Source organism: Chiloscyllium plagiosum, unplaced genomic scaffold (genome assembly GCF_037043375.1).
Source record: "Chiloscyllium plagiosum isolate Xiang-an unplaced genomic scaffold, Cpla_swu_hap1 HiC_scaffold_5, whole genome shotgun sequence".
Lineage (NCBI taxonomy): Eukaryota > Metazoa > Chordata > Chondrichthyes > Orectolobiformes > Hemiscylliidae > Chiloscyllium > Chiloscyllium plagiosum.
The window spans coordinates 109,531,068-109,557,197 of NW_028270143.1; the positions used below are offsets into that span (position 1 = coordinate 109,531,068).

At 41.2% G+C, this 26,130-nt stretch overlaps 1 protein-coding gene across 1 annotated transcript in view; it reads right to left on the reverse strand.

Annotated features, from left to right (window-relative positions):
• Positions 1–26,130, reverse strand: part of nom1 (nucleolar protein with MIF4G domain 1) — a 71,185-nt gene that overhangs the window by 41,822 nt on the left and 3,233 nt on the right. The window contains exons 2-4 of the mRNA XM_043690706.2: positions 9,833–9,969; positions 6,572–6,767; positions 4,001–4,324 (exon numbers count right to left, since the gene is read on the reverse strand). Of these exons, the coding sequence (XP_043546641.2) occupies positions 4,001–4,324; positions 6,572–6,767; positions 9,833–9,969 (657 nt within the window). The remainder of the gene's footprint in view (positions 1–4,000; positions 4,325–6,571; positions 6,768–9,832; positions 9,970–26,130) is intronic.

Here is a 26,130-nt window from a genome sequence, read left to right on the forward strand (position 1 = left end):
TAGGCAGCTTCAGAGTGGCAAAGTGCCTGGACCAGACGGATTCCAGGTTGAGTTCTATAAAGAATTTATAGGGGAACTGGCCGGGCCACTCATTATGGACCCAGAGACAGATAGGATAGCTAAGAGCACTACAGGTATATCTGAGCGATCTAGACAATTGGCGGATCTGAATAAGGAGCTTGAGCTAGTGGATGTATGGAGATGCCTTCGCCCCCAAGGTATGTAGAATTATTCACATATTCAGGGCTGCCTCCCACCTTCGTTGAGAGAAGCAAATATCTTGCTTATTCTTAAAAAGGGAAAGGCCCCAAAGATTGCTCATCATATAGACCTATATCCTTACTAAATGTGGATTTCAAAATTCTTTCTAAAATGTTAGCATTAAGATTACCACACATCATAAAAGAGGCCCAGATGGGGTTTATAAAGGGCCGCAGGTCAACTAATAATATTAGAAGGGTCTTAAACATGGTACAAGCCTGTCAACAGAGAAGACTACCGGGGTTAGTTGTCTCCTTGGCCGCAGTGAAGGCATTTGATTGGGTAGAATGGCCATATCTTTTTTATACACTGGAAAGGTTTGGTATCGGAGAGGTATTTAGTATATGGGTTTCAGTGGTGATCACTAATTGTCTAAGTTTGGATAGCTTTAGTTTTGCCAGGGGATGTCATCAGGGATGTCCTCTCTCACTATTATTACTCATGCTAGTGAATGAACAACTGGAGGAAGCTATACGAACTGACCCGAACATAACAGCTCCGAGGGTTGGATCAGGCAAACATAAAATCATTCTATATACGGACGATGTCCTCCTCTTCTTATGTGATCCTTCAATGTCCGTGCCCCGCCAATCCAAGTGATCAGCTTATTTGGTATATTTTCAGGCTATAAAATTAATTTTATGAAATCTGAGGCTGTGCCATTGGGAGGTCTTGCCATTGTATCTAATTTACCGGACGGATCTTTTTTTCCCTTTCGCTGATCACCAGAAGGATTTTTGTACTTAGGTATTTTTATCACCCCAGTATTTGCACAGCTGTATAAAGCTAATTTTGTGCACTTAGAGAAAATAAGACAGGACCTTCAACGCTGGGGAGATCTTCCAACATTCTGTTTAGGCAGAGTAGCCCTAGTTAAGATGAATATCCTACCTCGTCTTTTATATCCTATGAGAATGCTCCCCTGATGCTACCTAGACAGGTGTTGCGTAAGCTTTACGGCTGGCTTGGCTCTTTTATCTGGAACCATAGACGGCCCCTTATTAAATTAGAAAAGCTGCAGCTTCCACAAGTAAGGGGAGGATTTGACTTTCCAGATTTTAGGAGGTATCAAGTGAGCTCCTTATTGTCCTATGTAGCTGATTGATTGCGTGTCACAAGAGACCCAATCTGACTAGATATTGAGACCTCCCAAGCAAAATGTCCCCTCATCAATCTTTTATTTATGGACAAGATGAGAGGTACTATGGACTATTGTAAAAACCTTATTGTATTAAATACAATTAAAGCCTGGAGGATAATGCAACAAGGTGAGGGTAATGTGCAAAAAAACCTCCCCTTATACTCCTATAGTGGGAGCATTGGAATTTCAATCGGGGTGACAGATGCTACATATAAAACGTGGAAGTCCAGAGGTATCTCTACTTGGGAGATCTGTTCGATGGGGAGGTTATGATGTCCTTTGAGCAGCTGCACCAGAAGTTTGGATTGCCTAACAAGGACCTTTTTCAGTATTTCTGAATACGAGACGACATACAAAAGACACCACACTGGTAATTTACCCCTACAAATCGGATAGGGAAAGGGGAATGCTATGGCCGATAGGGCCCCCCTCAGTTAGTACTCTTTATCACTCCTTATATAATAAAGTATCTAATGACATGGAACGATTTAAAACCTGGAATCAAGAATTAAGGTTGGAAGTCTCATCAGAAATGTGGGAGAACATCTGGGAAAATGCCAGAAAGATCTCTAATTGAATAACCTGAGTTCTATTATAAACAAAGATAATCCACAGGGCTCATACGGCACCTGAACGATTTGCAAAATTCAAAGCAGGAGCAACCCCAATATGTCCTAAATTCAAAATAGACAATGCGTGAGAATGCCAACTTCTATGGACAGGCCATAACATGGTATTGGGATAGAGTAGCGAATGCCTTGACAGGGATCTTGGGTATGGAGATTAGATTGGATCCAGTGTCCCTGCTTTTGGGTTCTTCACATTTTCCCTCCCTGGACATGCACGAGAGGAAATTATTTACCATTGTTTCGTTTTGTGCAACGAAAAATATTTTAGCGAACTGGGTAGCTGAAGGCCCTCCAGGACTTGCGAACTGGCACAGGTTAATCATGGAATATATCCCCCTTAACTTCCTTACAAATATGGTGCACCAAAAAACGGAATTATTCTATAAAACATGGCAGCCCTTTTTAAACTATATCACAGATATCTCGGCCATACTATCCAGGGCTTTTGTCTGGCTGTGGTGATGGTTCTGGCTGGTTCGGGGACCCCCAGGAGAAGGAATCCCATATAAATACGGGTTTTATTATGACTTGATGTAAATCTATTTTGAGCATGCATCTAGTTATTTAATTATTTTGTTGTTAAAAATGTATGATATCCTATTTTATGTTTTGGTTGTTTGTAGGATAGATTAGTAGCTAGTTGGGTTTTTCTTTTTTAAAAGAAGGTGTCACCTTATCCATTTTCCAGTCCTTTGGGGCCCTCCCTTATTCCACTGAATCCTGAAAGATCACTGTGAGTGCCTCTACAATCTCCTCAGTTATCTCTTTCAGAACTCTGGGATGTAGTCCATTTGCTCCGGGTGAATTTTTTTCACCATCAGACCTATGAGTTTCCCTTGCACCTTCTTAGTGATGGCCACTCCACTCACCTTTGTCCTTTGACTCTCGAAGATCTAGTGTGCTTCCACTGTGAAAACTGATGCAAAATACCTATTCAGTTCCTCTGCCATTTCTTTGTTCCAGCCTAACCTTTCAGCAGTCCAAAGATCACTCTTGCCTCTCACTTTTTAGATGCCTTAAAAAAAATCTCTTGTAATCTTCATTATTACAAGCTGGCTTATTCTCATTTCAGCTTCTTGCCCTCCCTCCCCTTTAATGCCTTTTTAATCATTCTCTGCTAGCTTTTAAAAAGATTTCCTACTATCCTTTTTCCTTTCGTTTTCTGCTCTCTCTGATTTCCCTGTTCAGTCATGGTTGCCTCAGCCTCCCTTTAGTACAGGTATGTCTCTCTTCTTCCTTGAAATGAATTTCTGATGAATTTCCCAAATCACCCCCAAAAACGTCTGTTGTTACTGCTTCACTAACTTTCCTGCCAGGCTCCCCTTCCAACCAACTCTGGCCAACCCCTCCCTTGTGTCTTTGAAGTTAACCTTACTCAATTGTAATACCGTTACATCTGATTCCACCTTCTCACTCTCAAACTGCAGGCTGAATTCTATCATAATGTGGTTGCTGCCCCAAGGGATTCCTTTAGCAGTTCCTTAATCACGTCTGCCTCATTGTACATCACCAAATCCCGAATTTCCTGTTCTCTCATGAGCTTTACCACAACCTGCTCCAGAAATTCATCTCATAGACATTCCCCGAATTCCGTTCCTTGAGATTCACTGCCAATCTGATTTTCCCATTCCAAACGCATATAAAAGGTCCTTCTCCATTATTACGGTTACTACCACCTCGGGCTTCCTTCACCTTAACATCTCTAATCAAGTCTTTCTCATTATACATGACCAAATTCAGAACCACCTGTTCCTAGTGGACTCTACCTCAAGCTGCTCCAAAACAAAACAATATTGTATACGTTACACCAATTCTTTTTTCTTGAGATCTGCTAACAGTCTGATTTTCCCAGTTCACCGGCACATTGAAGTCCCCTACGATTACTGTCTTGTGCATTGTAACACTAATACATAACTTTTAATTCATGCCCGTGTTTGAGAGTTTCCTTAAATCATGAAATCTGTCTTACCCTTGTTTGATCTTGGAATTGTTTACCAACACTGCTAGCTTTGCTTTGAACTGCCAGAATCAAATCCCTCAATGCCACTGCATCATCCTTCCGAAGGGTAAATCCCACTTCTTTCAATAAAAGAAGGATAAGCTCAATGTCCTTTTCTTTGAAGTTGCTTGTGAGTTTTTTAAGAATATCAAACACTAACACAGAGTTTATCACATGGAAGTTATAGAAGTGTGCAATCAAATTGATAAGATTATCACATTCTTTGGTTTCGCTGACTTTTCTCCAATGTTCATCAAATTGTTTCACTGCTGCCTCCAAAACATGGGCTCCAACCTGTAAAACACAAGGCATATTGATTAAACTTAACACACTGAGCAAATATAAAGCATTGGAACTAGTAAAATTCCTCTGTCACAAACAAAACTTAAAACTATTGAACATTTTCCCTTACTTCACGACAACCCAAAGCAGTTTACAACCTATTGTAGGTACTGTTGTGATAGTATGAAGTACAAATTTTCATAGTCAGCTCCCATGTACAGCATTATAATTAATTTTAGAAGTGGGTTGAGTGATGACTGCTGCCCAGCACACCATAGGAAATCTGATTTTCTTCAAGAATGCCTTGGTGGATTCACTCCACTAAGCAGTGGAGCCTAGTTATTTGGCTCCAAAATCTGGAACGAGATTCAACTCAATCTTGCAACTCCCAAGGTTATCCACATCCCATTAATAAAACTTCAAAACACGCAAAATGCATTGCATCTTATTCGATTGGAAACAAATTTCAATAAGCTTTGGTTTATTTTCTTGCAATCATGGAATTGACAAATAGATTAAATCTACAGAACATTCTACCTTAGCTGGTTCTCAGAACACATATAGAAAGTACAGCACAGAACAGGTGACGCTGTTCAGCTCATCCACATTAATATTTTTACGATGCTGTTTGTGACTTCCTAATTCTGTCCTCTAATCACACTCATATGCTAACTCTGCCCAAGTACAATTCCACAGAGGCTTGCAGTTCCCCAAATGGCACTTATAAGCTGAGACCATGAGTGCAACCATTATACGTTCTTGGCAGAGGCAACATTATAACTGTAAAAAGGAAGAACCATTTCTGAGAAAATTCTAACATTGGCGCTTGGTGACAAGGATACAAACAGAAGAGTTTTGATCATTGTTGTTGTACCTCACTGGGGTAGCTTAAAAAAAACAAGTGGCACTATTCCCAGAGTTGTCACAAAAGCTAAGTTTTACAATGCATGCAGAATTCCCCAATTTATGGATCTTTTAGACACCAGATTGACAAAACCGGGTGACTGTACTTAACAAGAACGACTACTTATTATGAATAAATACATTCTCTCCAAAGTAAAAAATGAAGAACAACTTTATTTACCCCGGCCCGCCCAAATAAACTCCCCCTCTACACTCAGATAAAAACAACAACAAAAATAGAGGGGTTGTAGGCACAGGGAAAGATTGTGAAGGCACTTCAATGGTCTCTGTCCACAGGATTTGCTGTGATGATTCTTGTGCTGATGTGGAAAGTTTATTTCCTGATCTTCCTTCCCTAGGTACTTTCATTTGTTTGCATAAGGCAGTGTGATTAGTTCACATTTGTAAAGGTCTCTAACTTACCAAAAATCAGAGCTTACACCAAAGGGGAAAATAAGCAGGATGCTTTCAGGCTTGAGATACTTTTTACTGCAGAGATAAAAAAAAAGCAGGTCCTTCCCTGCCAAAGATCCAACAGCTTCTCCCCTCCACCCCACCCAAGAACATTCATATTCTTGAACCGTTCAGCCTGCAAGTCAGTTATCAAAGACCCGAAAGCCTTTATCATTGACAATTGATCACTGCTCCAAAAGACAATCAGCTATTTGTGGGTCAGCCGTAGGCCCATTTGTACACAGCCCCCTGGCTGCACAAACAACTGTGTATATAGGATTTACAATGAGTGTTTGGTAACTTTCATTTATATGTACAGCTACCTTCAACAACGCTTAGCTTCTAAAACTTTGCTTTATCCATTTCAGACCACAATCAAAATACTGAAAAATAAAAAGATACTTTACAGCCCAAAATTCTGTGGTTGGCCTGAACTCTCAAATATTTTTTGAGCACAAGGTGCTTGGGGACAAAATTAATAAATATCATAGTTATGTCTTTATTTATTCAGAAACATTAATATTATCTGGTTCACTAATGCTTAGATTTCATCAGTAATGCTGAGTCTTATTCAGTGAACAAAATAACTTCAAATTGTAGCTGCTTCGTTTTCTTTAATGCTAAAACAAAAAAAAATTGAGTTCCAGTTAGCATCTCTTAATTTGTAACCAAAATGATATTTACGCAGAAAGCACTCGAACTACTCAGCAACATTTTGTTTCTATTTCAGATTTCTAGCACCTTTACCAATTATGATCCTCTGGTCTCAAACATGCAGTTCTGCAGTTTTATAGTCAGCCTTACAACCAAAGTTTTAAAATTGCCAGCAACATAAATATTACAAACTTAAAAGTATCTAGCTTATAGGACAGTTTTGATAAGCAATTTGAATAGTAGCGTTACCTCAATTCCAACATTGTGATGAAGAATACTGATTAACAGTACATGTTCCATCATCAATCTGTTAGGCATCAAGGCTGGAGTGACACAGGCCGCAAGGGTGACATCCGTTAGCTCATCATTCATATCTTTTCTGCTGTTTTTCATATACAACTCTTCAAGCTGACTACTAATAGAGGCCATATTAGGTTCACTCAACCTAAAACCACAAAAAAGGGCTTAACTTAAATTCATAATTGAATGAATGAAGACCCAAAAATATTAGCATTATTCATTCCAAATTGTCAAAATAATGCAGATTTTTCTTGTGGTTTCAACCACACGCTGTACAAACAATTTATACGTTATATACTAGATACTTCACTTTATTTTTAAATAATACTAGGAGGCATACCGTTCGTCTTATCTTTTTAAATGAAGCAACCAGATTCAGGGTTAAGGCTCACAATGCAGGACATCAACATTACAAAGTGGCAAGATAATTTATTACATGGCAAACCAAAAGCAAAATACTGTGGATTCCAGAAATAAAAAACAAAAATCTGTGGAAACACTTGGCAGATCAGGCAGCAGCTGTGAAGAAAGTAATGGAATTAGTATTACAGATCAATTGATATTGGTTAGACATTTACCAAGTTATCATGAAGTACACAAAAACAAATATTTAGAAAAGCTCAGTAGGTCTGGCAGAATCGGTAGGGTGAAATCAGAGTTAATGTGTCGCATCCAGTGACCCTTCCTCAGATCCTTGAGTTGTGAGAAAGGATCACTGGACCCAACATGTTAACTCTGATTTCTCTCCACAGATACTGCCAGACCTGCTGAATGTTTCCAACAATTTCTGTTTTTGTTTCTGATTTCTGCATCCAGGATTATTTTGGTTTTTATCAGGAAGTACAAAGGTTAGGAAAGCTTTGTGGGAGAGTCAAGAAATAAAGGATGATAGTGCAAGGTCCAAGTGGACAAACAATCTTGACCTGGGGACAACTGTTGCTCCCCTTGCTTGCTGGATCTTTTAGACATGAGGACTGTCCTCCTTGGAATAGTGAAGGTTACATGTTGATGAAATAGAGATTTGCAAGATGATGGGACATTTTGACATAGTAGAGTGAGAAAAATGATCCTCCACTATTAAATTAATGATTATAGATTTAAAATAATTTGAGATATTTTAACTCTTGTTTCAGTTTAACATTGTACAAGGAACGCTCAGTGGATAAAAGCCAATTTCAAAACTAATCTTGAAAGAAGTCAGAGAGGATGAAGAGGGTATTGGAGTTGTGAATAAAAAAAAACCTATGGGTGTGGGATTAAGCACTATACCTTTAATGAAGAAACAATGGTGTTAAATGGCCTCCTTGTGCCTTCATACATGGCCCTCTCATTTCACAAGAGAAACAGACCACAATAGGTTAACAAGACTGAAGATGGATAATAGACTGTTCGATATTCAGCTCTTCTGCACAAGGATTAAGAGTAACCTGACTAACTGCTCCAAATGGCTGACCAATCATGTCCAATCATACCATATTCAAGTCCCTTCCCACATCAAAGGCTGCCTTTGACTTACTGCACTGGGATTCACTGACAAAAGGCTATTCCCTTGACTTGACAGAGGCCTGCTGACAACCATGATAAGTTTTGTGCCTTTGTGTCTGTGTTAAATGGCAAGGCAAAACAATAGTAAAATGAGCCTGTTATCTCTGGCAAAAGGGACAAAGAGCACGAAGTCAAGCCAAGGCAAGGCAGGGGTGCTGTGAACATTCAGGTACAGAGTAAAAATGAACGAGTGCTATGACAGCAAGCAAAGAGCCTGGAAAGACAGTAGCATTTCAGTGATCATTGACAGTGCAGAAATGTCCTGTAAATAGATCACAGATGTGCCATGAAGTGGGATCCTCCAGACGTTGGGATCAACCTCCCTGGATCTAGTCTGATCACGCCAAAAATTTTACCATCTCCCATATCACTCAGACCCCAATGATTCAGTCCTGTTTCTGTTGCAAGCAACCAAAAAGTACACTTGAAGGTTCACTAAAACTGGTCTGAAGCATCTCTAACATCATTAAATACTTTTTGAATAAAAAAGCAGTTCTAATTTTCTGTGCTTCTGCCAAGCCTTGCATCCCAGTGACTAGCATTTGAACTTCTTGAACCGAAAGGAAGTTCATATCCTGAAGAATCATGTGGATAGAGTTTGCCTATTAAGTGGAACATCTGCTTTGCTTCGTGCACAAGGAAATATGAACATACAGAAGTTTTGTTCCCATTTTAATCTCCAAATTCAATTACTACCATTATTTGCAGGTCTGAGTAAAAGCGGTTTTAAATAAATCACCAATTATCTGTCAGACCTTTCATGCATTCAGTCATAAATAATGAATTCTTTTGCATCACAAATCTCAATTAAAAGATCACAAATTGAACTGAATAGAAAAAGGTGAGATTCACTTGGCCCTGGTTTGCACAACACAATAAAAATGGGATCACTGGACTAGTCACATTGCAATCATCTGATATTCTTCCAAATTGCCCATTTTTAATCACAATGATACCGAAAATGACAGAAACACAGCAGTGTATTTGTGAATCATTTCGATTTTAAATTTTCCAACATTTGGCTCACATTTCAGCAAAGCTCAAATTTTACAATATCACAGTTAATCTCAAGGAAAACCAGAAAATGCTGAAATAATTTACACCACGAGATATCTGTTGGAATAGGAAGGGCTCTTATAGCACAGTGACAGTGTTCCCACATCTGAGCTAGGAGACCCAGGTTTAAGTCCCACCTGCTCCAGAGGCGTGTTGTTACATATTTCAAGTTGATTAGAAATGTTAGAACAGGAAAGCAGTGTTGGATTGTTAGGTTAATAATTTGGTTCCAAGGCCCTGGTTTATAAAAACAAGGAACACTTATTATTCTGCAAAGTTTAAATGAAACAAGGTTTCCTAAAATCAATGGCAACTCAATTTGAGTTGGAGTGTGTTCTAAATGCAAGCCTTCTTTCAAGATGGCAACCGACAGCGAACTGCACATGCATGGCTTGATGAGCATGCTCAAGTGATTTCCAAAACTTGATTGAACCCGGTTTCTTGAGTTAAACCGTTCTCAGAATTTCACCAACATCTGTGATCTTTTAGGTGACACAGTCAGCCTCAGTATTAGACATGCCTATCTTGCCAATGCCTGTACACTGCTCCACCTGATAATGCCTGCAAAAACAGCCATTGTTGAACAGTAGAATGTTTCCATACTCCTACCTATTAAGAAGTCCTTTTATATTCTTCTTGAGTCTTAGAAGTTCTTCCTTTTTCTTTGCATCAATAGTTTCAGCCTTTTCATGCAACTGCAGGGGAATATACTTCCTGGAATCAGTGCCCTCATTTGATATTCGCTCCTAATGCAAGATGGAACATGTTATGAGAAATCTAACACTGTAACTTGAGTATTTTTGAATTATAAAACATGGAAAAAAATCTACAATGAATATATCTGAAGGACATCCACATTAGAAAAGCATGCATTTTGTAGAAGGCTTCAAAGTGTTGAGTAAGATATCTATATAGCAATATTGAATATTTTAAATATTAGGTGCTTTCCTTGTTCTCCAGATCCCTTCATGAACTTAATACTGAGATCACAGTTTAGCAAAGAAATATTTAAATGGCAGGGGACTGGAGTTCTGAATGAGGGTGAGGGGGGCATAAAAACACAGTTGAGGACTTCTCTCCAAATGCAAAATTGTATCTTCAGCATTCATCTAACTCTAGTCTTCTGAGATCTATTTCACATTGAAAGGCCATCACTCTATTGCAGATAGTAGGTTATTACGGAAAACTATTACATAACCATCTATATGAATTTGCTATTCTGATTGCATATATTTAGCAGCAACTTCAAAGGCACAATCATCAACAATTGGGCATTATGTAACTTCTGCACAGCAAAACAGAAGCATTAGCAATATCGTGGTGTTACATCAACTTAACCTTAGGAGAAATACTCCAAAGAGCATCACTGAACTAAAAGAACTGATTTTTAAGTATTAAATAACTAACAGTGGGGCAAATTGGGTGTCACAGTGTAGTACAGTCTGGAGAGGCATCTGCAAATTAGATTAGATTAGATTAGATTACATAGAGTGTGGAAACAGGCCCTTCGGCCCAACAAGTCCACACCGCCCCGCCGAAGCGCAACTGACCCATACCCCTACATTTACCCTTACCTAACACTACGGGCAATTTAGCATGGCCAATTCACCTGACCTGCACATCTTTGGACTGTGGGAGGAAACCGGAGCACCCGGAGGAAACCCACGCAGACACGGGGAGAACGTGCAAACTCCACACAGTCAGTCGCCTGAGGCGGGAATTGAACCTGGGTCTCTGGCGCTGTGAGGCAGCAATGCTAACCACTGTGCCACCGTGCCGCCCACGGAAGCTTTGCAGTAGTTACAGTGTTGCAACGCTGCTCCTTTAACAAGGTGAGGTTGTGCTTGTTTATTTTCCCAGAGGGTCGTAAACGCAAAGATTCCAAAATGTCTGGGTTTATCTACTTGAAGCTTTTAGGTTTTTAATCAAACACTTGTACAATAAAAGGGAGTGGCCAGTTTTCCCAGCTTAGCCTTTGGTTTGGTTTGGTTTCGGCAAGCAGTCGGTTTTTTGAGACTGCTGGTCAGTTGTTAGCTGAGAACTGCATTTTGGGAAAGCAAATCTTAGCAGGACCTATACACTTAATGGTAAGGTCCTTGGGAGTGTTGCTGAACAAAGAGACCTTGGAGTGCAGATTCATAGCTCCTTGAAAGTGGAGTCACAGGTAGATAGGATAGTGAAAGCATTTGGTACGCTTTCCTTTATTGGTCAGAGTATTGAGTGTAGGAGTTGGGAGGTCACGTTGCAGCTGTGCAGGATATTGGTTAGGCCACTGTTGGAATATATCAGAAGGATGTTGTGAAACTTGAAAGGGTTCAGTAAAGATTTACAAGGATGTTGCCAGGGTTAGAGGATTTCAGCTATAGGGAGAGGTTGAATAGGCTAGGTCTGTTTTCCCTGGAGCGTCGGAGGCTGAGGGGTGACCTTTATTGAGGTTTACAAAATTATGAGGGGCATGGATAGGATAAATAGGCAAAGTCTTTTCCTGGGGTGGGGGAGTCCAGAACTAGAGGGCATAGATTTAGGGTGAGAGGGGAAAGATACATGAGAGACCTAAGGGGCAACTTTTTCATGCAGAGGGTGGTACGTGTATGGAATGAGCTGCCAGAGGAAGTGGAGGAGGCTGGTACAATTGCAACATTTAAAAGGCATCAGGATGGGTATATGAATAGGAAGAGTTTGGAGGGATATGCGCCGGATGCTGGCAGGTGGGACTAGATTGGGTTAGGATATCTGATCTGCATCGACAAGTTGGACTGAAGGGTCTGTTTCCGTGATATACATCTCTATGACTCCAATCCAAAAGAAACAGCTACATGGAAGGAGATGTTCAATGCTGAATCTCTCTCTCCTGTAAGAAACGGTGTTTGATTTTTCCTTTTATCTAAGCGGGTATTTATGGGGACTGTTGCAGGCATTTGGAACACTAAGTGCGAAAGAGTCGATTGGGTTTTTCAATAGCTAAGTTATCCTATGTTCTGTTCTTTCCTGTTTGTTTTTCATTCAGTAACCTTGCAAATAAATTCTGTTTTGCTTCAAACTACATGGTTTGACTGGTTGCACCATTCATGGTATATCCATTTTACACGTGCTTAAAACAACTAGCAAAGTTAGGACTTGGGCTACTTTCTTGAAATGTTTTGAGGGGATCTGGCCTGATCCAAAACAGACTGGGGGCTCTTTGTGGGATTTGTTCTTGAGTTCCATTTTAGGATTAGGGTTGCTCAACTCAAAGACTGCAAGTGGTAGGTGTTCGTGTCTTTTGTTCCAGGCGTTGGTTTTGGTTGGTTTAAACATTGCTTGCTGTAGCAATTGCTCTTTAAGTCACCAAGAGGTTTCTGGGGGTGGAAGGCGACATTTTAGGAGCCTTAGAGAAGGTGAATAAGGCCAAGCTGCTGGAATTAACAGTCAAGTTAGAGTTGGAGCTGCCTCCTTCTATAAGGCAAGGAGAGACAATTACAGCAAAAATTCAGCATTTAAATTTGCTGGAAACACCATCAGGATCTTCAGAGATGGCTAAAATTCAATTGAAAATGAAGTAGCTCGAGTTAGAGGCAAAAGCCAAGTAAAGGGCAAAAGAAATGAAACTGTTTGAATTATGATTAAAAGCAGAAAAAGAATGAATCACTTTAACAGAACAAAAAGAGAAAGAGAGAAGAAAGAGAAAAAGGAAAGGAAGAGAGGGACTATGAACTTAAATAGTTGCACCTTAGACAGGAGTTCAAAAATTCAGTTCCTGAGGTACTGCGAACTCATGTGCAAGAGCACTGAGTTACAACTGCAAGATTAACAACTGAACTGGCTGAAATGATTTGGCTCATAAATCAAAGTTTGGTTTCCAACTTCAGTTTCAATCTGTGAGGGATAGAAATTGGGGAAAGAGAATTGCTCATGTTGTAGGGGGAAGGTAGATCTCAGTGAAGATCATAAGGATAATTTATCACAAGGTAAAAAGAGAAGTTAAAAAGCTCTGGTGTTTTCATTACAATAAAGTAGGTCACATGAAATCACAGTGTTGGTAGGTGAGGAAAAGCACTGGGTAGCCAGATGGAGGAAAACAGGATAAGCCAGTGAATTTTGTTGGAGTGGTAACAGAAAACACAGACGGCTAAAAGGCTGCACCAGAATGTACAAGCTGGTCGGAGGTTGGTTAAGGAGGAAGTGCCAGATCTTCTTAAGCCATATACCTATAAAGGTAAGTTTATTCACATAGGCCAGGAGTAGCAAATAAGAGATACAGGATCCTCTCAATCTGTGATGTTGAAAGATGAGAGATATGCAGCTCTAAAGGACTACTACCAGAAAAGGTGCTAGTAACGGGAATGCATAGTGAGACGAGCACTCAATTATGTACACTGAAGTTAGAGTGTCCAGTGAAAAGGGGAGAAGTCATGGTAGGAGTACTAGAAAAACCCTTAGCTCCAGAATACAATGTCCATGCTAATGATATAGCTGGTTCACAGGTAGGAGTGCTGCCTACTGTGTTTGAAAAGCCAGTGAAAACTCAGGCGAATGAACTATTGCAGGACACATATCTTGGGGTTTTTCCAGACTGTGTGGTAATAAGACCACAAAGTCACCAGTTGAACCAGGAGAGATCAAAGGTTACAGATAACGAAGTTGAAATGGAATTAAATGGTTGATAAAACAGGAGCAAATAGACGACAAAGCAGACATCTTTTGCATAGAGAAATTAACTGAGCTACAGCAGAAACATGAGAAACTAAACAAATTGCATCAAAAGTCGCACACAGAAAAATCGTCTAGAGGCATCTCTGAATGCTGCTATCTTAAAAATGAGGAAATGGAGACCATCATGTACTCAGGCAGCTGAAAAATGGGTAAAAATTCATCAAGTCATGTTGCCAGTGGGTTATGGAAAAGTCTTGTTGCAGGTAGCACATGAATTACCAGCAGGTGGTTATTTAGGGGTAAGAAAAACCCAAGCTAAAATACAAAAACATTTTGATTGGCCTGGACTTCACAAGGATGTAGTTGAATTTTCCCAGACATGTCATACATGTCAAACAATTGGAAAACCATAGGTTGTACTAAAACCCGCACCTTTAATACCTATTCTTGCATTTGTAGAACCTTTTACATAAACATAGAACATAGAACATAGAAGAATACAGCGCAGTACAGGCCCTTGGGCCCTCGATGTTGCGCCGATCCAAGCCCACCTAAACTACACTAACCCACTATCCTCCATATACCTATCCAATGCCCTCTTAAATGCCCATAAAGAGGGAGAGTCCACCACTGTTACTGGCAGGGCATTCCATGAACTAACGACTCGCTGAGTGAAGAACCTACCCCTAACATCAGTCCTATATCTACCCCCCCTTAATTTAAAGCTATGCCCCCTTGTAATACCCGACTCAATACGCGGGAAAAGGTTCATACTGTCGACCCTATCTAACCCCCTAATCATCTTGTACACCTCAATCAAGTCACCCCTAAACCTTCTTTTCTCTAGTGAAAACAGCCCCAAGTGCCTCAGTCTTTCCTCATACGATTTTCCTTTCATACCAGGCAACATCCTGGTAAACCTCCTCTGCACCCGTTCCAATGCCTCCACATCCTTCCTATAGTATGGCGACCAAAACTGCACACAATATTCCAGATGCGGCCGTACCAGAGTCTTATACAACTGCATCATGACCTCAGGACTCCGGAACTCAATTCCTCTACCAATAAAAGCCAGTACGCCATATGCCTTCCTCACCGCACTATTTACCTGGGTGGCAACTTTCAGAGATCTGTGTACATGGACACCAAGATCCCTCTGCTCATCCACACTACCAAGTATCCGACCATTAGCCCAGTACCCCATCTTTTTGTTATTCTTCCCAAAGTGAATCACCTCGCACTTAGCTACATTGAATTCCATCTGCCACCTTTCTGCCCAGCTCTGCAGCTTCTCTATATCCTGCTGTAACCTGCCACATGCTTCCTCACTGTCAACAACTCCTCCGACTTTCGTGTCATCCGCAAACTTGCTCACCCAACCTTCTAACCCCTCTTCCAGGTCATTTATAAAAATGACAAACAGCAATGGTCCCAAAACAGATCCTTGCGGAACACCGCTAGTGACGGCACTCCATGAAGAAACTTTGCCATCAACTACTACCCTCTGTCTTCTTCCATCCAGCCAATTCCTAATCCAAACCTCCAACTCACCCTCAATGCCATATCTCCGTATTTTCTGCAGTAGCCTACCATGGGGAACCTTATCGAACGCCTTACTAAAATCCATATATACCACATCTACCGCTTTCCCCTCATCAACCTCCTTCGTCACCTTTTCAAAGAATTCAATAAGGTTTGTGAGGCACGACTTGCCCTTCACAAAACCATGCTGACTATCCTTGATCACATTATTCCTATCTAGATGTGCATAAATCCTATCCCTTACAATTCTCTCTAAGACTTTGCCCACAACAGAAGTGAGACTCACCGGCCTATAGTTACTAGGGCTATCCCTACTCCCCTTTTTGAACAAGGGAACCACATTTGCTATCCTCCAGTCTTCTGGGACTACTCCTGTAGACAAAGAGGACATAAAAATCAAGGCCAATGGCTCTGCAATCTCCTCCCTTGCTTCCCAGAGAATCCTAGGATAAATGCCATCAGGCCCAGGGGACTTATCTATTTTCACCTTTTCCAGGATTTCCAACACCTCTTCTCTACATACCTCAAAGCCATCCATTCTACTTATTTGTGCCTCAGTATTCTCATCGACAACAATGCCCTGTTCCTGAGTGAATACTGAAGAAAAGTATTCATTCAGTGTCTCCCCAATCTCTTCCGCCTCCACACGCAACTTCCCCCTACTATCCTTGACTGGACCTATTCCTACCCTAGTCATTCTTTTATTCCTAACATACCTATAGAAAGCCTTAGGGTTTTCCCTAATCCTATCTACTAAGGACCTTTCGTGTCCCCTCCTTGCTGCTTTTAGCTCTCTCTTCAGGTCCTTCCTGGCTACCCTATAACTCTCAATCGCCCCAATTGAACCTTCACGTCTCATCTTGAGATAGGCCGCCCTCTTCCATTTAACAAGGGATTCCAATTCCTTATTAAACCACGGCTCCCTCGCACGACCCTTTCCTACCTGCCTGACAGGTACATAATTATCAAGGACACTCAATAGTTGCCCCTTGAACAAGTTCCACATATCATTTACACTCTTGCCTTGGAGTCTACTTTTCCAAGCCACAAGTCTTAACTGATTGTGTAGGACCTTTACGTAAAACAAAAAGTGAGAATCAGTATTTGTTAACAATAATGGATGTGTCCATTAGATTTCCAAAGGCATTACACAGCGATTTCACAGCTCAAAGAATTGTAGAGGAGTTACTCAATTTTTTTACGAGAGATGGACTACCTACAGAGAAAAAGTGAGATCAAGGGTCAAACTTCACATCAACATTATTCAAGGAAGTTATGGACAGCCGAGGAATAAAACAATTCAAATCTACTGCATACATCCAGAATCACAGGGAGCTCTGGAAAGGTAGCATCAGCCATTAAAAGACCATGTTGAGAGCTTATAGTCAAGACTGTCCAGATGATTGGAATAAAGAAATTCCATTTGTACTTTTTACCATCAGAGATGCACCAAATGAATTGACCAAATTCAGTCCACTTGAATTAGTTTTTGGGTATGAAGTGAGAGGACTGTTAAAATTGATGAAGGAGAAACTGATAAAATCATAATTCAGAATCTACATACTTGGACAATGTGTCAGATTTTAGGGAATGATTAAATAGAACGGGGGAGTTGGCAGACAGCATTTAAAAGTATCACAGCATACAACGAAACAGGAAGCAGACAAGAAATCAAAAACTTGCAGTATTGCTACTGGAGATAAAGTGTTCATGCTACTTACAGTAGTAGGTGAACCTTTAAAGCAAGGTTTAGTGGACCTTGTTATGTCTAAAGGAGATCAAGTGAGGTGAACTATTTGATAAGGACTCCAGACAGAAAGAAATCTCAGGGTGTGACATATGAATATGCTGAAAAGGTATTTTGACAGGGAAGAAAAGCAAAACGAGATTGTGTTATACCACAAAGTAAAAAATTAAGTTCAGAGGATTCTGAATTGGACATTCCTCAAATTAAGTTGGACAATGAGGAAGTTCTCAAAAATTAGGATAAATTATTGCGTTACCTTCCAGAGGAAAATCAAAACGACCTGAAAGAGTTTTCACTATTACGTGGGGAGATATGTAGAAATAAGCTGGGAAGTACTAACCTAATTATGCATGTAGATACAGGAAATGCTGTTCTGATTAAGCAATACCCTAACAGACATAACCCTCTAAAGTTGGCACAGGTGGAAAAGGAACTCATGCTCCAAGATGATACAAAGTGAGTTGCAGTGACTGGAGCTCACCCATAGTAATGGTGCCAAAACCAGCTGGTACCCAGTGGTTCTGTGTGGACTATTGCAAAGTCAATGCAGTGACGAAGACGGATGCATATCCGATTCCAAGTTTGAAAAGGTGGGACAAGCAACTTATATTTCTAAGTTGGACTTGCTCAAAAAGATATTGGCAGATATCTTTTTCTGAAAGAGCAAAGACAATTTTGGCTTTCGGAACACTGAATCGATTATATCAGTTTAAATTCATGCTGTTCAGTATGAAAAGTGCACCAGCCACATTCAGAGACTAACCAAGAAGGTCATTTCCAAATAATCCAATTGTGTTGTATCTATTGATGACCTGGTGATTGTTACTCACACATGGAAGGAACATTTGCAACATTTATCAGAATTATTTGAACTCTGGGAAGCACGCTTGGTAATAAACCTGGTTAAAAGGGAATTTGCCAAAGCCCAAGTCACCTTCCTGGGCCATGTTATTGGACATGGACAAATGGCCCCATGGAATGCAAAATCAAAGGTAATTGGGGAGTTTCTCATACCATCAACAAAAAGAGCAGGACTATGATTCTTGGGATTGAGTGGATTTTATCGGAAATACGGACCAAAGTTTAGCTGGCTGCTCCACTCACCGAATTACTAAAGAAAGGCAAGAAGTTTCAATGAACTTTAGGCTGTCAGAAGGAAATCTGACAGCCTGAAAGCTGTGTTAACCACTGCCCCAGTGTTAGGCACAAATAATTATGCAGAGCCATTCAAGGTGGCTATTGATGCGAGTGATGTGGAAGTCGGTATTATTCTCTTACAGGAACATGAGGAGAAAAATAGAAAGACCTATCAGGTATTTCTCCAGGAAATTGAACATTCATCAGCAGAAATATTCGACAGTTGAGAAGGAGACTTTGAGCTTGGTATTGGTGTTACAACATTTCCATGTTTAGGTTATCAGTAATGTATCTGAGACAATTATATACACTGATCATAACCCATTAAAGTTTGTGGAGAAATTTAAAGACAAAAATTCCAGACTATTTACATGAAACTTGTTGTTACAGTTAATTTGAAAACTGTGCATTTGGCCGGACAAGAAAACGTGACTGCCAACACATTGTCAAGACTTGAATCAGAAATGGAGGGTGTTCGGTAGCAGGGGTAAAACAGACTGTAGTAGTGCATGTTTGTGTGATTATTGTCAATGTAATGTATATGGGTGTTTGTAGTGTACAGTGTAAGATTAAGGGGTTTTAAAATGAAGCCATCTTTGGATATTGATGGTTCTTTTTTTCAACAAAAAGGGTGGAGGGGGTGGGGAGAGGTGTAACGATGAAGCTCCTTTAATCATGTTACGTTGTCCTTTTCTTTTCCCCCAGAAGGGCTGTAAATGCATAGATTCCAAAATCTCTGGGTTTATCTACTTGAAGAAGTTTTTAAACAAACACTTGTATGATGAAAGGGGAGCGGCCAGCTCGCCCAGCTCAGCTGCTCTCTGGTTGGTTTGATTTGCTTTTAGCAAACAGTCAGTTTTTTTGAGGCTACTGGTCAGTTGTTAGCTGAGAATCAAAAAGAAACAGCCACATGGAAGGTGTTCTATGCTGAATCTCTCTGACATATCTCTCTCTTGTTAGAACCTTTTTCATTTTTGCCAACGGGGTGTTTTTGGGGACCGTTGCAGACATTTGGAACAGCATCATTAAGTTGCGATAGTCGATTGCATTTTTAAATAGTGATGTTTTCTCTATTCTGTTTTCTCATTTGTATTTCATTCAGTAATCTTGCAAATAAATTCTGTTTTGTTTAAAACTAAGTGGTTGGGCCAGCTGCATCACTCCTAGAATATCCACTCTACATCTGCTTAAAACTAGAAAAGTACGGGTCTGGGCTACTTTATTCAAGGGGATCTTGGCCTGGTCCATAACAATAGTAGCTTTGAACTTAAATGCAACAGGACTAAGAAAGTTTTATAGATAAAACTTAAGGACTGCCTGAGGACATCTCATACCTGTTATTTTAATACACTCTCGATCCTTTACAATCAGATTGGGCACAATTTCAGAGTTATGGGCTGAGATTTTAACTCGCTCAAGCTCATTCACCTGCAATATTAAAACTGGGCCCTGTGTTCTCTTAAATAAATTGGACAATTTTTCCACTGGAGCAGGCAAGTCCAGGTGCAATTTAATAGAATTAACAAAAAAGAATGTTCATAATTTAAGTTGGCTGGGGAACCAGAGCCAATGTCACCATCCATTTAAAAGTGTCACAAACTGAAAAGATGTAGGGGAAACATATTTACATCCAATTTTACAGATGCTGCCTGACCTGTTCACGTTTCCAACAATGGCAACATCTGCCTTTTGATATTGCAGCAAAAGTCTTTGCATGATAATTTTAAAAGAAACTGAAGAAATGTTTGGAGCAGGGCATAATGCAGCATTTATTCAGTGCACAAGACTAAATATGGTTTGGTTTTATAAAAATTCAACAGAGATAAGATTGGCTGAGTGGTTACTTCCTGAACTGGAAACTTTGATGTTTCGAAATAAGACTTTCAGGACATTGTTCCAGATAACTTGAGTGAGGAGTCCAACAAGGATGGCAGCAAGACACTAAAATTGGGAAGCAACTGGCTGAACAAGATTTCAACAGAAAATGGACCCATGAGCAATATTGCATTGATGGATCAGTGTTTTGATTTAAATTTTAGCTTGGAAAAAGTATAGGTCAAAAATTATGAATAGTACAATTCCACCTTAGAAATCAGCCAGAGAGCACCCAAAAGGAAGTGCGGTTGTAGAACAACTTGGTCTTTCATTTGTTCAACAGTAACAAATTCAAATTCATCCAGGATTCAAACAATCTGCAAAAGGCAAGGAAGATGAAAAAAAAGCGTGCAAGGGAAAAACTCCTAATCACTACATTTCTAGGCCAATGAGGAGAGAAGCAATACTGGAGCTAGTTCCAGACACCTTTAAAACAAATCTATTGATGAATGAGGACAAGTTCAGTAAACATTATCTCAGCTTCTTGTTAAAAGACAAAGAAAGAGCTGAAGTAGATTCACTAGATTACCGAGATAAACGACAGTTGGAGATGGAGTCCGCAGGAGACAGAGTGAGCGAGTACGTGAAAGAGAGGGGGAGAAAACAGCTGAGCAGACAAAGAAATAGGTAATGGTCAGCCTGGAAGAATCATTAGCTGCTATTGGGGACCATTAGTAGATGACAATAGTTCGATTGTGATAGCAGCCCATGTGATGACAAGGCCTGATGTGAGAGGGTTTGGGAAAAGGACATGGCCCTAAAATTATTGAACTGGGCATTCAGTCCGAAAGGCTGCAGGATCCGCAAGCAACGGGAGGCAATAGCCTAGTGTTAATCCAGTGACTCAGGTTGGAACCTGCCAAAGCAGATAATGGAGTTTGCCTTCAATAAAAATCTGAAATTCAGAGTCTGATGATGACAACGAATCTATTGTGGATTGCGGGAAAAAGAAATGTCCTTCAGGGAAGGAAATTGCTATCCTTCTTTGTCTGGCCTACAGGCGACTTTAGACCCACAGAAATGTGGTTGTCTCTTAACAGCCTTTTGGGCAATTATGAATGGGCAATAAATGCTGGTGTAGCCAGCAATGCCCTCATTCCATGAATGATTCAAAAAGAACAGAAAATAAAATGCTGTAAACCATTTGCTTCATCTCTGCTCTATCCCAGACACTCAGTATTCTTTAAGTTTCAATAAGATCCCTGTTCATCCTTCAGTACTGACACAGACACAAACTACCATTCTTGCAAACCTTCCCCAACGCCAGCACCTCCTTCCTTGGATATGGGGCCCACAACTGCTCACAATATTCGAAACACAGTCTGACCAGAGCCTGAGACAGCCTCAGCAGTACATCTCTGTTCTAGTATTCTAGACCACTTGAAATGAATGCTAATATTGCATTTGCCTTCCTAACAGCCAACTGAACCTGCATGGTAACTTTAAAAGAATCCTGAACTGACACCCCAAAATCCCTTTGTGCTTCAGATTTCCAAAACCTGTTCTGGTTTGGAAAATAATCTGTACCTCAATTCTTTCTACCAAAATTCACAACCTCAAACTTTCCCACATTGTATTCCAGCTACCAGTTGTTTGTCCACTCTGCCACCCTGCCCAAGTGCTTCTGCAGCCTCCCCACTGCCTCAACAATACCTACCCGTCCACTTATCTTTGCATTACCTGCAAACTTAGGAACAATGCCCTCAGTTCCTTTGTCCAGATTGTTAATGTGTAATATGAATAGTTGTGGTCCGAACACTGACCCCTGCAGATCTCAGTTAGTCACCAGCTGCCAACCTGAAAATGACCCCTTCATCTCCATTCGCTGCCTTCTGCCAGTCAGCCATCCTCTATCCATGCCAGCACCTTGTCCTCAACATCACAGGTACACACCTTGTTTCGCAGCCTCCTTTGTAGCACCTTATCAAAGACCTTCTGGAAATCCAGACATCACATCCACTGGCATTTCCTTGGTCATCGCTTGACATTCAATGGCATTACCACTGCCAAAATCCTCCACTGTCAGTATCCCTGGCCAGTGGGTGGGTGCACCTTTACATGAATTTGATCATGCACCTAATCATTATGCATCAAGAGCAGGCCAGAGGCGAGATTTCTGAGGCACGTAGCTCATTCATATCCTCAGTACCTGTCCACTATTCACAAAAGGAACAAATCAGGAGTGTTGGGAGGGACTCACTACAGAATTCACAGCTTCTAACCTTATAGAAAGGCTGCAGCGAAATGCCTGGAAGCTGTAGACCAGTGATGGTTAAGTTTTAAAGAAGGGATTCCAAGAGACAGGACCTCCAGTCATTTGGAGAAGCAAAAGTTATTTTGAGATAGTCAGCATGGCTTTGTGTGTGAAAAATTGTGTCTTACAAATTTGATTGACTTCATTTGAAGAGGTGACCAAGTAGAGGATGGCAGTGCAGTTGCTGTTGTCTACATGGACTCTAGCAAGGCCTTTGACAAGGAACGGCATGGTGGATTGTTGAGTAAGGTCAAATCTCATGGGATCCAAGGACAGCTAACCAAATGGATACAAAATTGGCTTAAAGGTAGAAGCCAGAGGGTTTTTTTCAAACTGGACACCCATGATCAGTGGTGTGCAGCAGGAATTGGTGCTGGGTCCACTGTTATTCATCATTTATAAAAGTGATTTTGATGAGAATTTAATAGGTATGGTTACTAAGTTGGCAGATGACATGAAGATTGATGGTATAGTGGAGAGAAAAGAAAGTTTTCTGAGAATATAGCGAGTTCTTGATCAGGTGGGCCAGTGGGCTGAGGAATGGCAAATGGAGCTTAATTTCAGATTGTAAGTTTGCTCGCTGAACTGGTAGATTTGTTCTCAGACATTTCGTCACCAGGCGAGGTAACATCAGTGAGCTGCTAGGGGATGTCATAGTGGCGTACAGCATGGAAACAGACCCTTTGGTCCAACCTGTCCATGCCGACCAGAAATCCCAACCCAATCTAGTCCCACCCTGCCAGCACCCGGCCTATATCCTTCCAAACCCTTCCTATTCATATACCCATCCAAATGCCTCTCAAATGTTGCAATTGTACCAGCGTCCACCACATCCTCTGACAGCTCATTCCATACACGTACCACCCTCTGCGTGAACATGTTGCCCCTTAGGTCTCTTTTATATCTTCAAAGTTTGTGCGAAGATTTGTAGCTCGGGTGCTCGTTGTTGTGGTTCTGTTCTCCGAGCTGGAAGTTTTTGTTGCAAATGTTTCATCCCCTGGCTAGGCGACATCATCAGTGCTTGGGAGCCTCCTGCGAAGCGCTTCTTTGATGTTTCCTCCGGTGTTTATAGTGGTCTGTCCCTGCCGCTTCCGGTTGTCAGTTTCAGCTGTCCGCTGTAGTGGTTGGTATATTGGGTCCAGGTCGATGTGTTTGTTGATGGAGTTTGTGGATGAGTGCCATGCTTCTAGGAATTCCCTGGCTGTTCTCTGTCTGGCTTGCCCGATGATAGTAGTGTTGTCCCAGTCGAATTCATGTTGCTTGTTGTCTGCGTGTGTGGCTACTAAGGATAGCTGGTCGTGTCGTTTCGTGGCTAGTTGATGTTCATGTATGCGGATTGTTAGCTGTCTTCCTGTTTGTCCTATATAGTGTTTTGTGCAGTCCTTGCATGGTATTTTGTACACTACATTAGCTTTGCTCATGTTGGGTATCGGGTCCTTCGTTCTGGTGAGTTGTTGTCTGAGCGAGGCTGTTGGTTTGTGTGCCGTTATGAGTCCTACGGGTCACAGTAGGCTGGCTGTCAGTTCCGAGATGCTCCTGATGTATGGTAGTGTGGCTAGTCCTTTTGGTTGTGGTATGTCCTCGTTCCGTGGTCTTTCTCTTAGGTATCTGTTGATGAAGTTGCGCGGGTATCCGTTTTTGGCGAATACCTTGTATAGGTGTTCCTCTTCTTCTTTTTGCAGTCCTGGTGTACTGCAGTGTGTTGTGGCCCTTTTGAATAGTGTCCTGATGCAGCTTCGTTTGTGTGTGTTGGGGTGGTTACTTTCATAGTTTAGGACTTGGTCTGTGTGTGTGGCTTTCCTGTATACCCTTGTAGTGAATTCTCCGTTCGGTGTTCTCTGTACCATCACGTCTAGGAATGGGAGTTGGCTATCCTTTTCTTCTTCTCTCGTGAATCGGATTCCTGTGAGTGTGGCGTTGATGATCCGGTGTGTTTTTTCTATTTCCGTGTTTTTAATGATTACAAACGTGTCATCGACATATCTGACCCAGAGTTTGGGTTGAATTTGTGGTAGGACTGTTTGTTCTAACCTTTGCATAACTGCCTCTGCTATGAGTCCCGAGATTGGTGATCCCATGGGTGTTCCGTTGATTTGTTCGTATATCTGGTTGTTGAATGTGAAGTGTGTTGTGAGGCACAAGTCCAGTAGTTTAAGTATGCCGTTTTGTTGATAGGTTCAGCGTCCTGTTGTCTGTTCTGTATGTCCAGTAGGTTGGCTATTGTTTCTCTGGCTAGGGTTTTGTCAATCGAAGTGAACAGTGCCGTCACGTCGAATGATATCATGGTTTCTTCTTTGTCTATGTGTATATTTCTGATGATGTCCAAGAATTCCTGTGTTGATTGTATAGAGTGTTTGGATCCACTGACCAGGTGTTTCAGTTTCTGTTGTAGTTCTTTGGCCAGTTTGTATGATGGTGTCCCTGGTAGTGATACTATGGGTCTGAGTGGGATGTCTGGTTTGTGTACTTTAGGTAATCCATAGAATCTGGTGGTGTTGTTGCTTTCCGGTTTCATTCTTTGTAGGTCAGCTCTGGTTATCTGTCCGTTTCTTTGGAGATTCCTTAGTGTGTTATTTATCCTATTGGTGAGTTGTGGTGTGGGGTCAAATTCCTTCATTTGGTAGGTGTTGATATCTGCAAGTAGTTGTTGTGCTTTTTGGATGTAATCAGATTTATCTAGGATGACCATCATTCTGCCTTTATCTGCTGGTAGTATGATTATGTTCTTATCGTTTCTTAGTGATTTCAGTGCTTCCCTCTCCTTGGTGTTGAGGTTATGTGTTTGTCTTTTCCTTATTATCATAGGTACAACAGTTTGTCTCACTGTTTGTTGTATCTCTTCTGTCAGTCCATTGTTCCTGAGTGTGCCTTCTAGTGCTGCTAGGAAGTCTGCTGTCTTGGCGTCCCTGTGGTTGTAGTGGAGTCCCTTGGCCAGTATTGTTCTTTCCGTGTCTGTGAGCTGTCTGTGGGAGAGGTTTTTAACCCAGGTGTGTGGTGTGGTGTCCTCTTTGTTGTGTGTTAGTTTGGCCATTTTTTCTTTTAGTGCCGTTTTTTTGCGGTGTGTTGTCCAGTTCTGTCCTATGGTGACAGCCTGTTCTATGGTCCGGGTCCATTCACCATTACTGGTTTTTGAAATTAATGACTTTTGGCGCGCAATTTCTTGTTTGTACTTGTGGAGTCGGTTGTGCGTGTCTGTGATCATTACCTGGATCATCCTGAATCCGTTCTGCTTGGCTGTTTCCCTGGCTTGTGGGTTGTTGACTGGTGGTCTGTATCTGACACATGTGGAAGGATTTGATTCTTTCGGCATTCGTGTAGGAACCAAAGTTGTTCGTATGTGGCGCTTAGTCGGTTAGCACAGGATTCTCATTTCCTGGCTTGTTTCAGCGTCTCTCGCCCGTAAGTGTTGAAAGTTTGTGCGAAGATTTGTAGCTCGGGTGCACGTTGTTGTGGTTCTGTTTGCCGAGCTGGAAGCTTTTATTGCAAACGTTTCGTCCCCTGGCTAGGCGACATCATCAGTGCTTGGGAGCCTCCTGCGAAGCGCTTCTTTGATGTTTCCTCCGGTGTTTATAGTGGTCTGTCCCTGCCGCTTCCGGTTGTCAGTTTCAGCTGTCCGCTGTAGTGGTTGGTATATTGGGTCCAGGTCGATGTGTTTGTTGATGGAGTTTGTGGATGAAACTTTTATATCTTTCCCCTCTCACCCTAAACCTATGCCCTCTA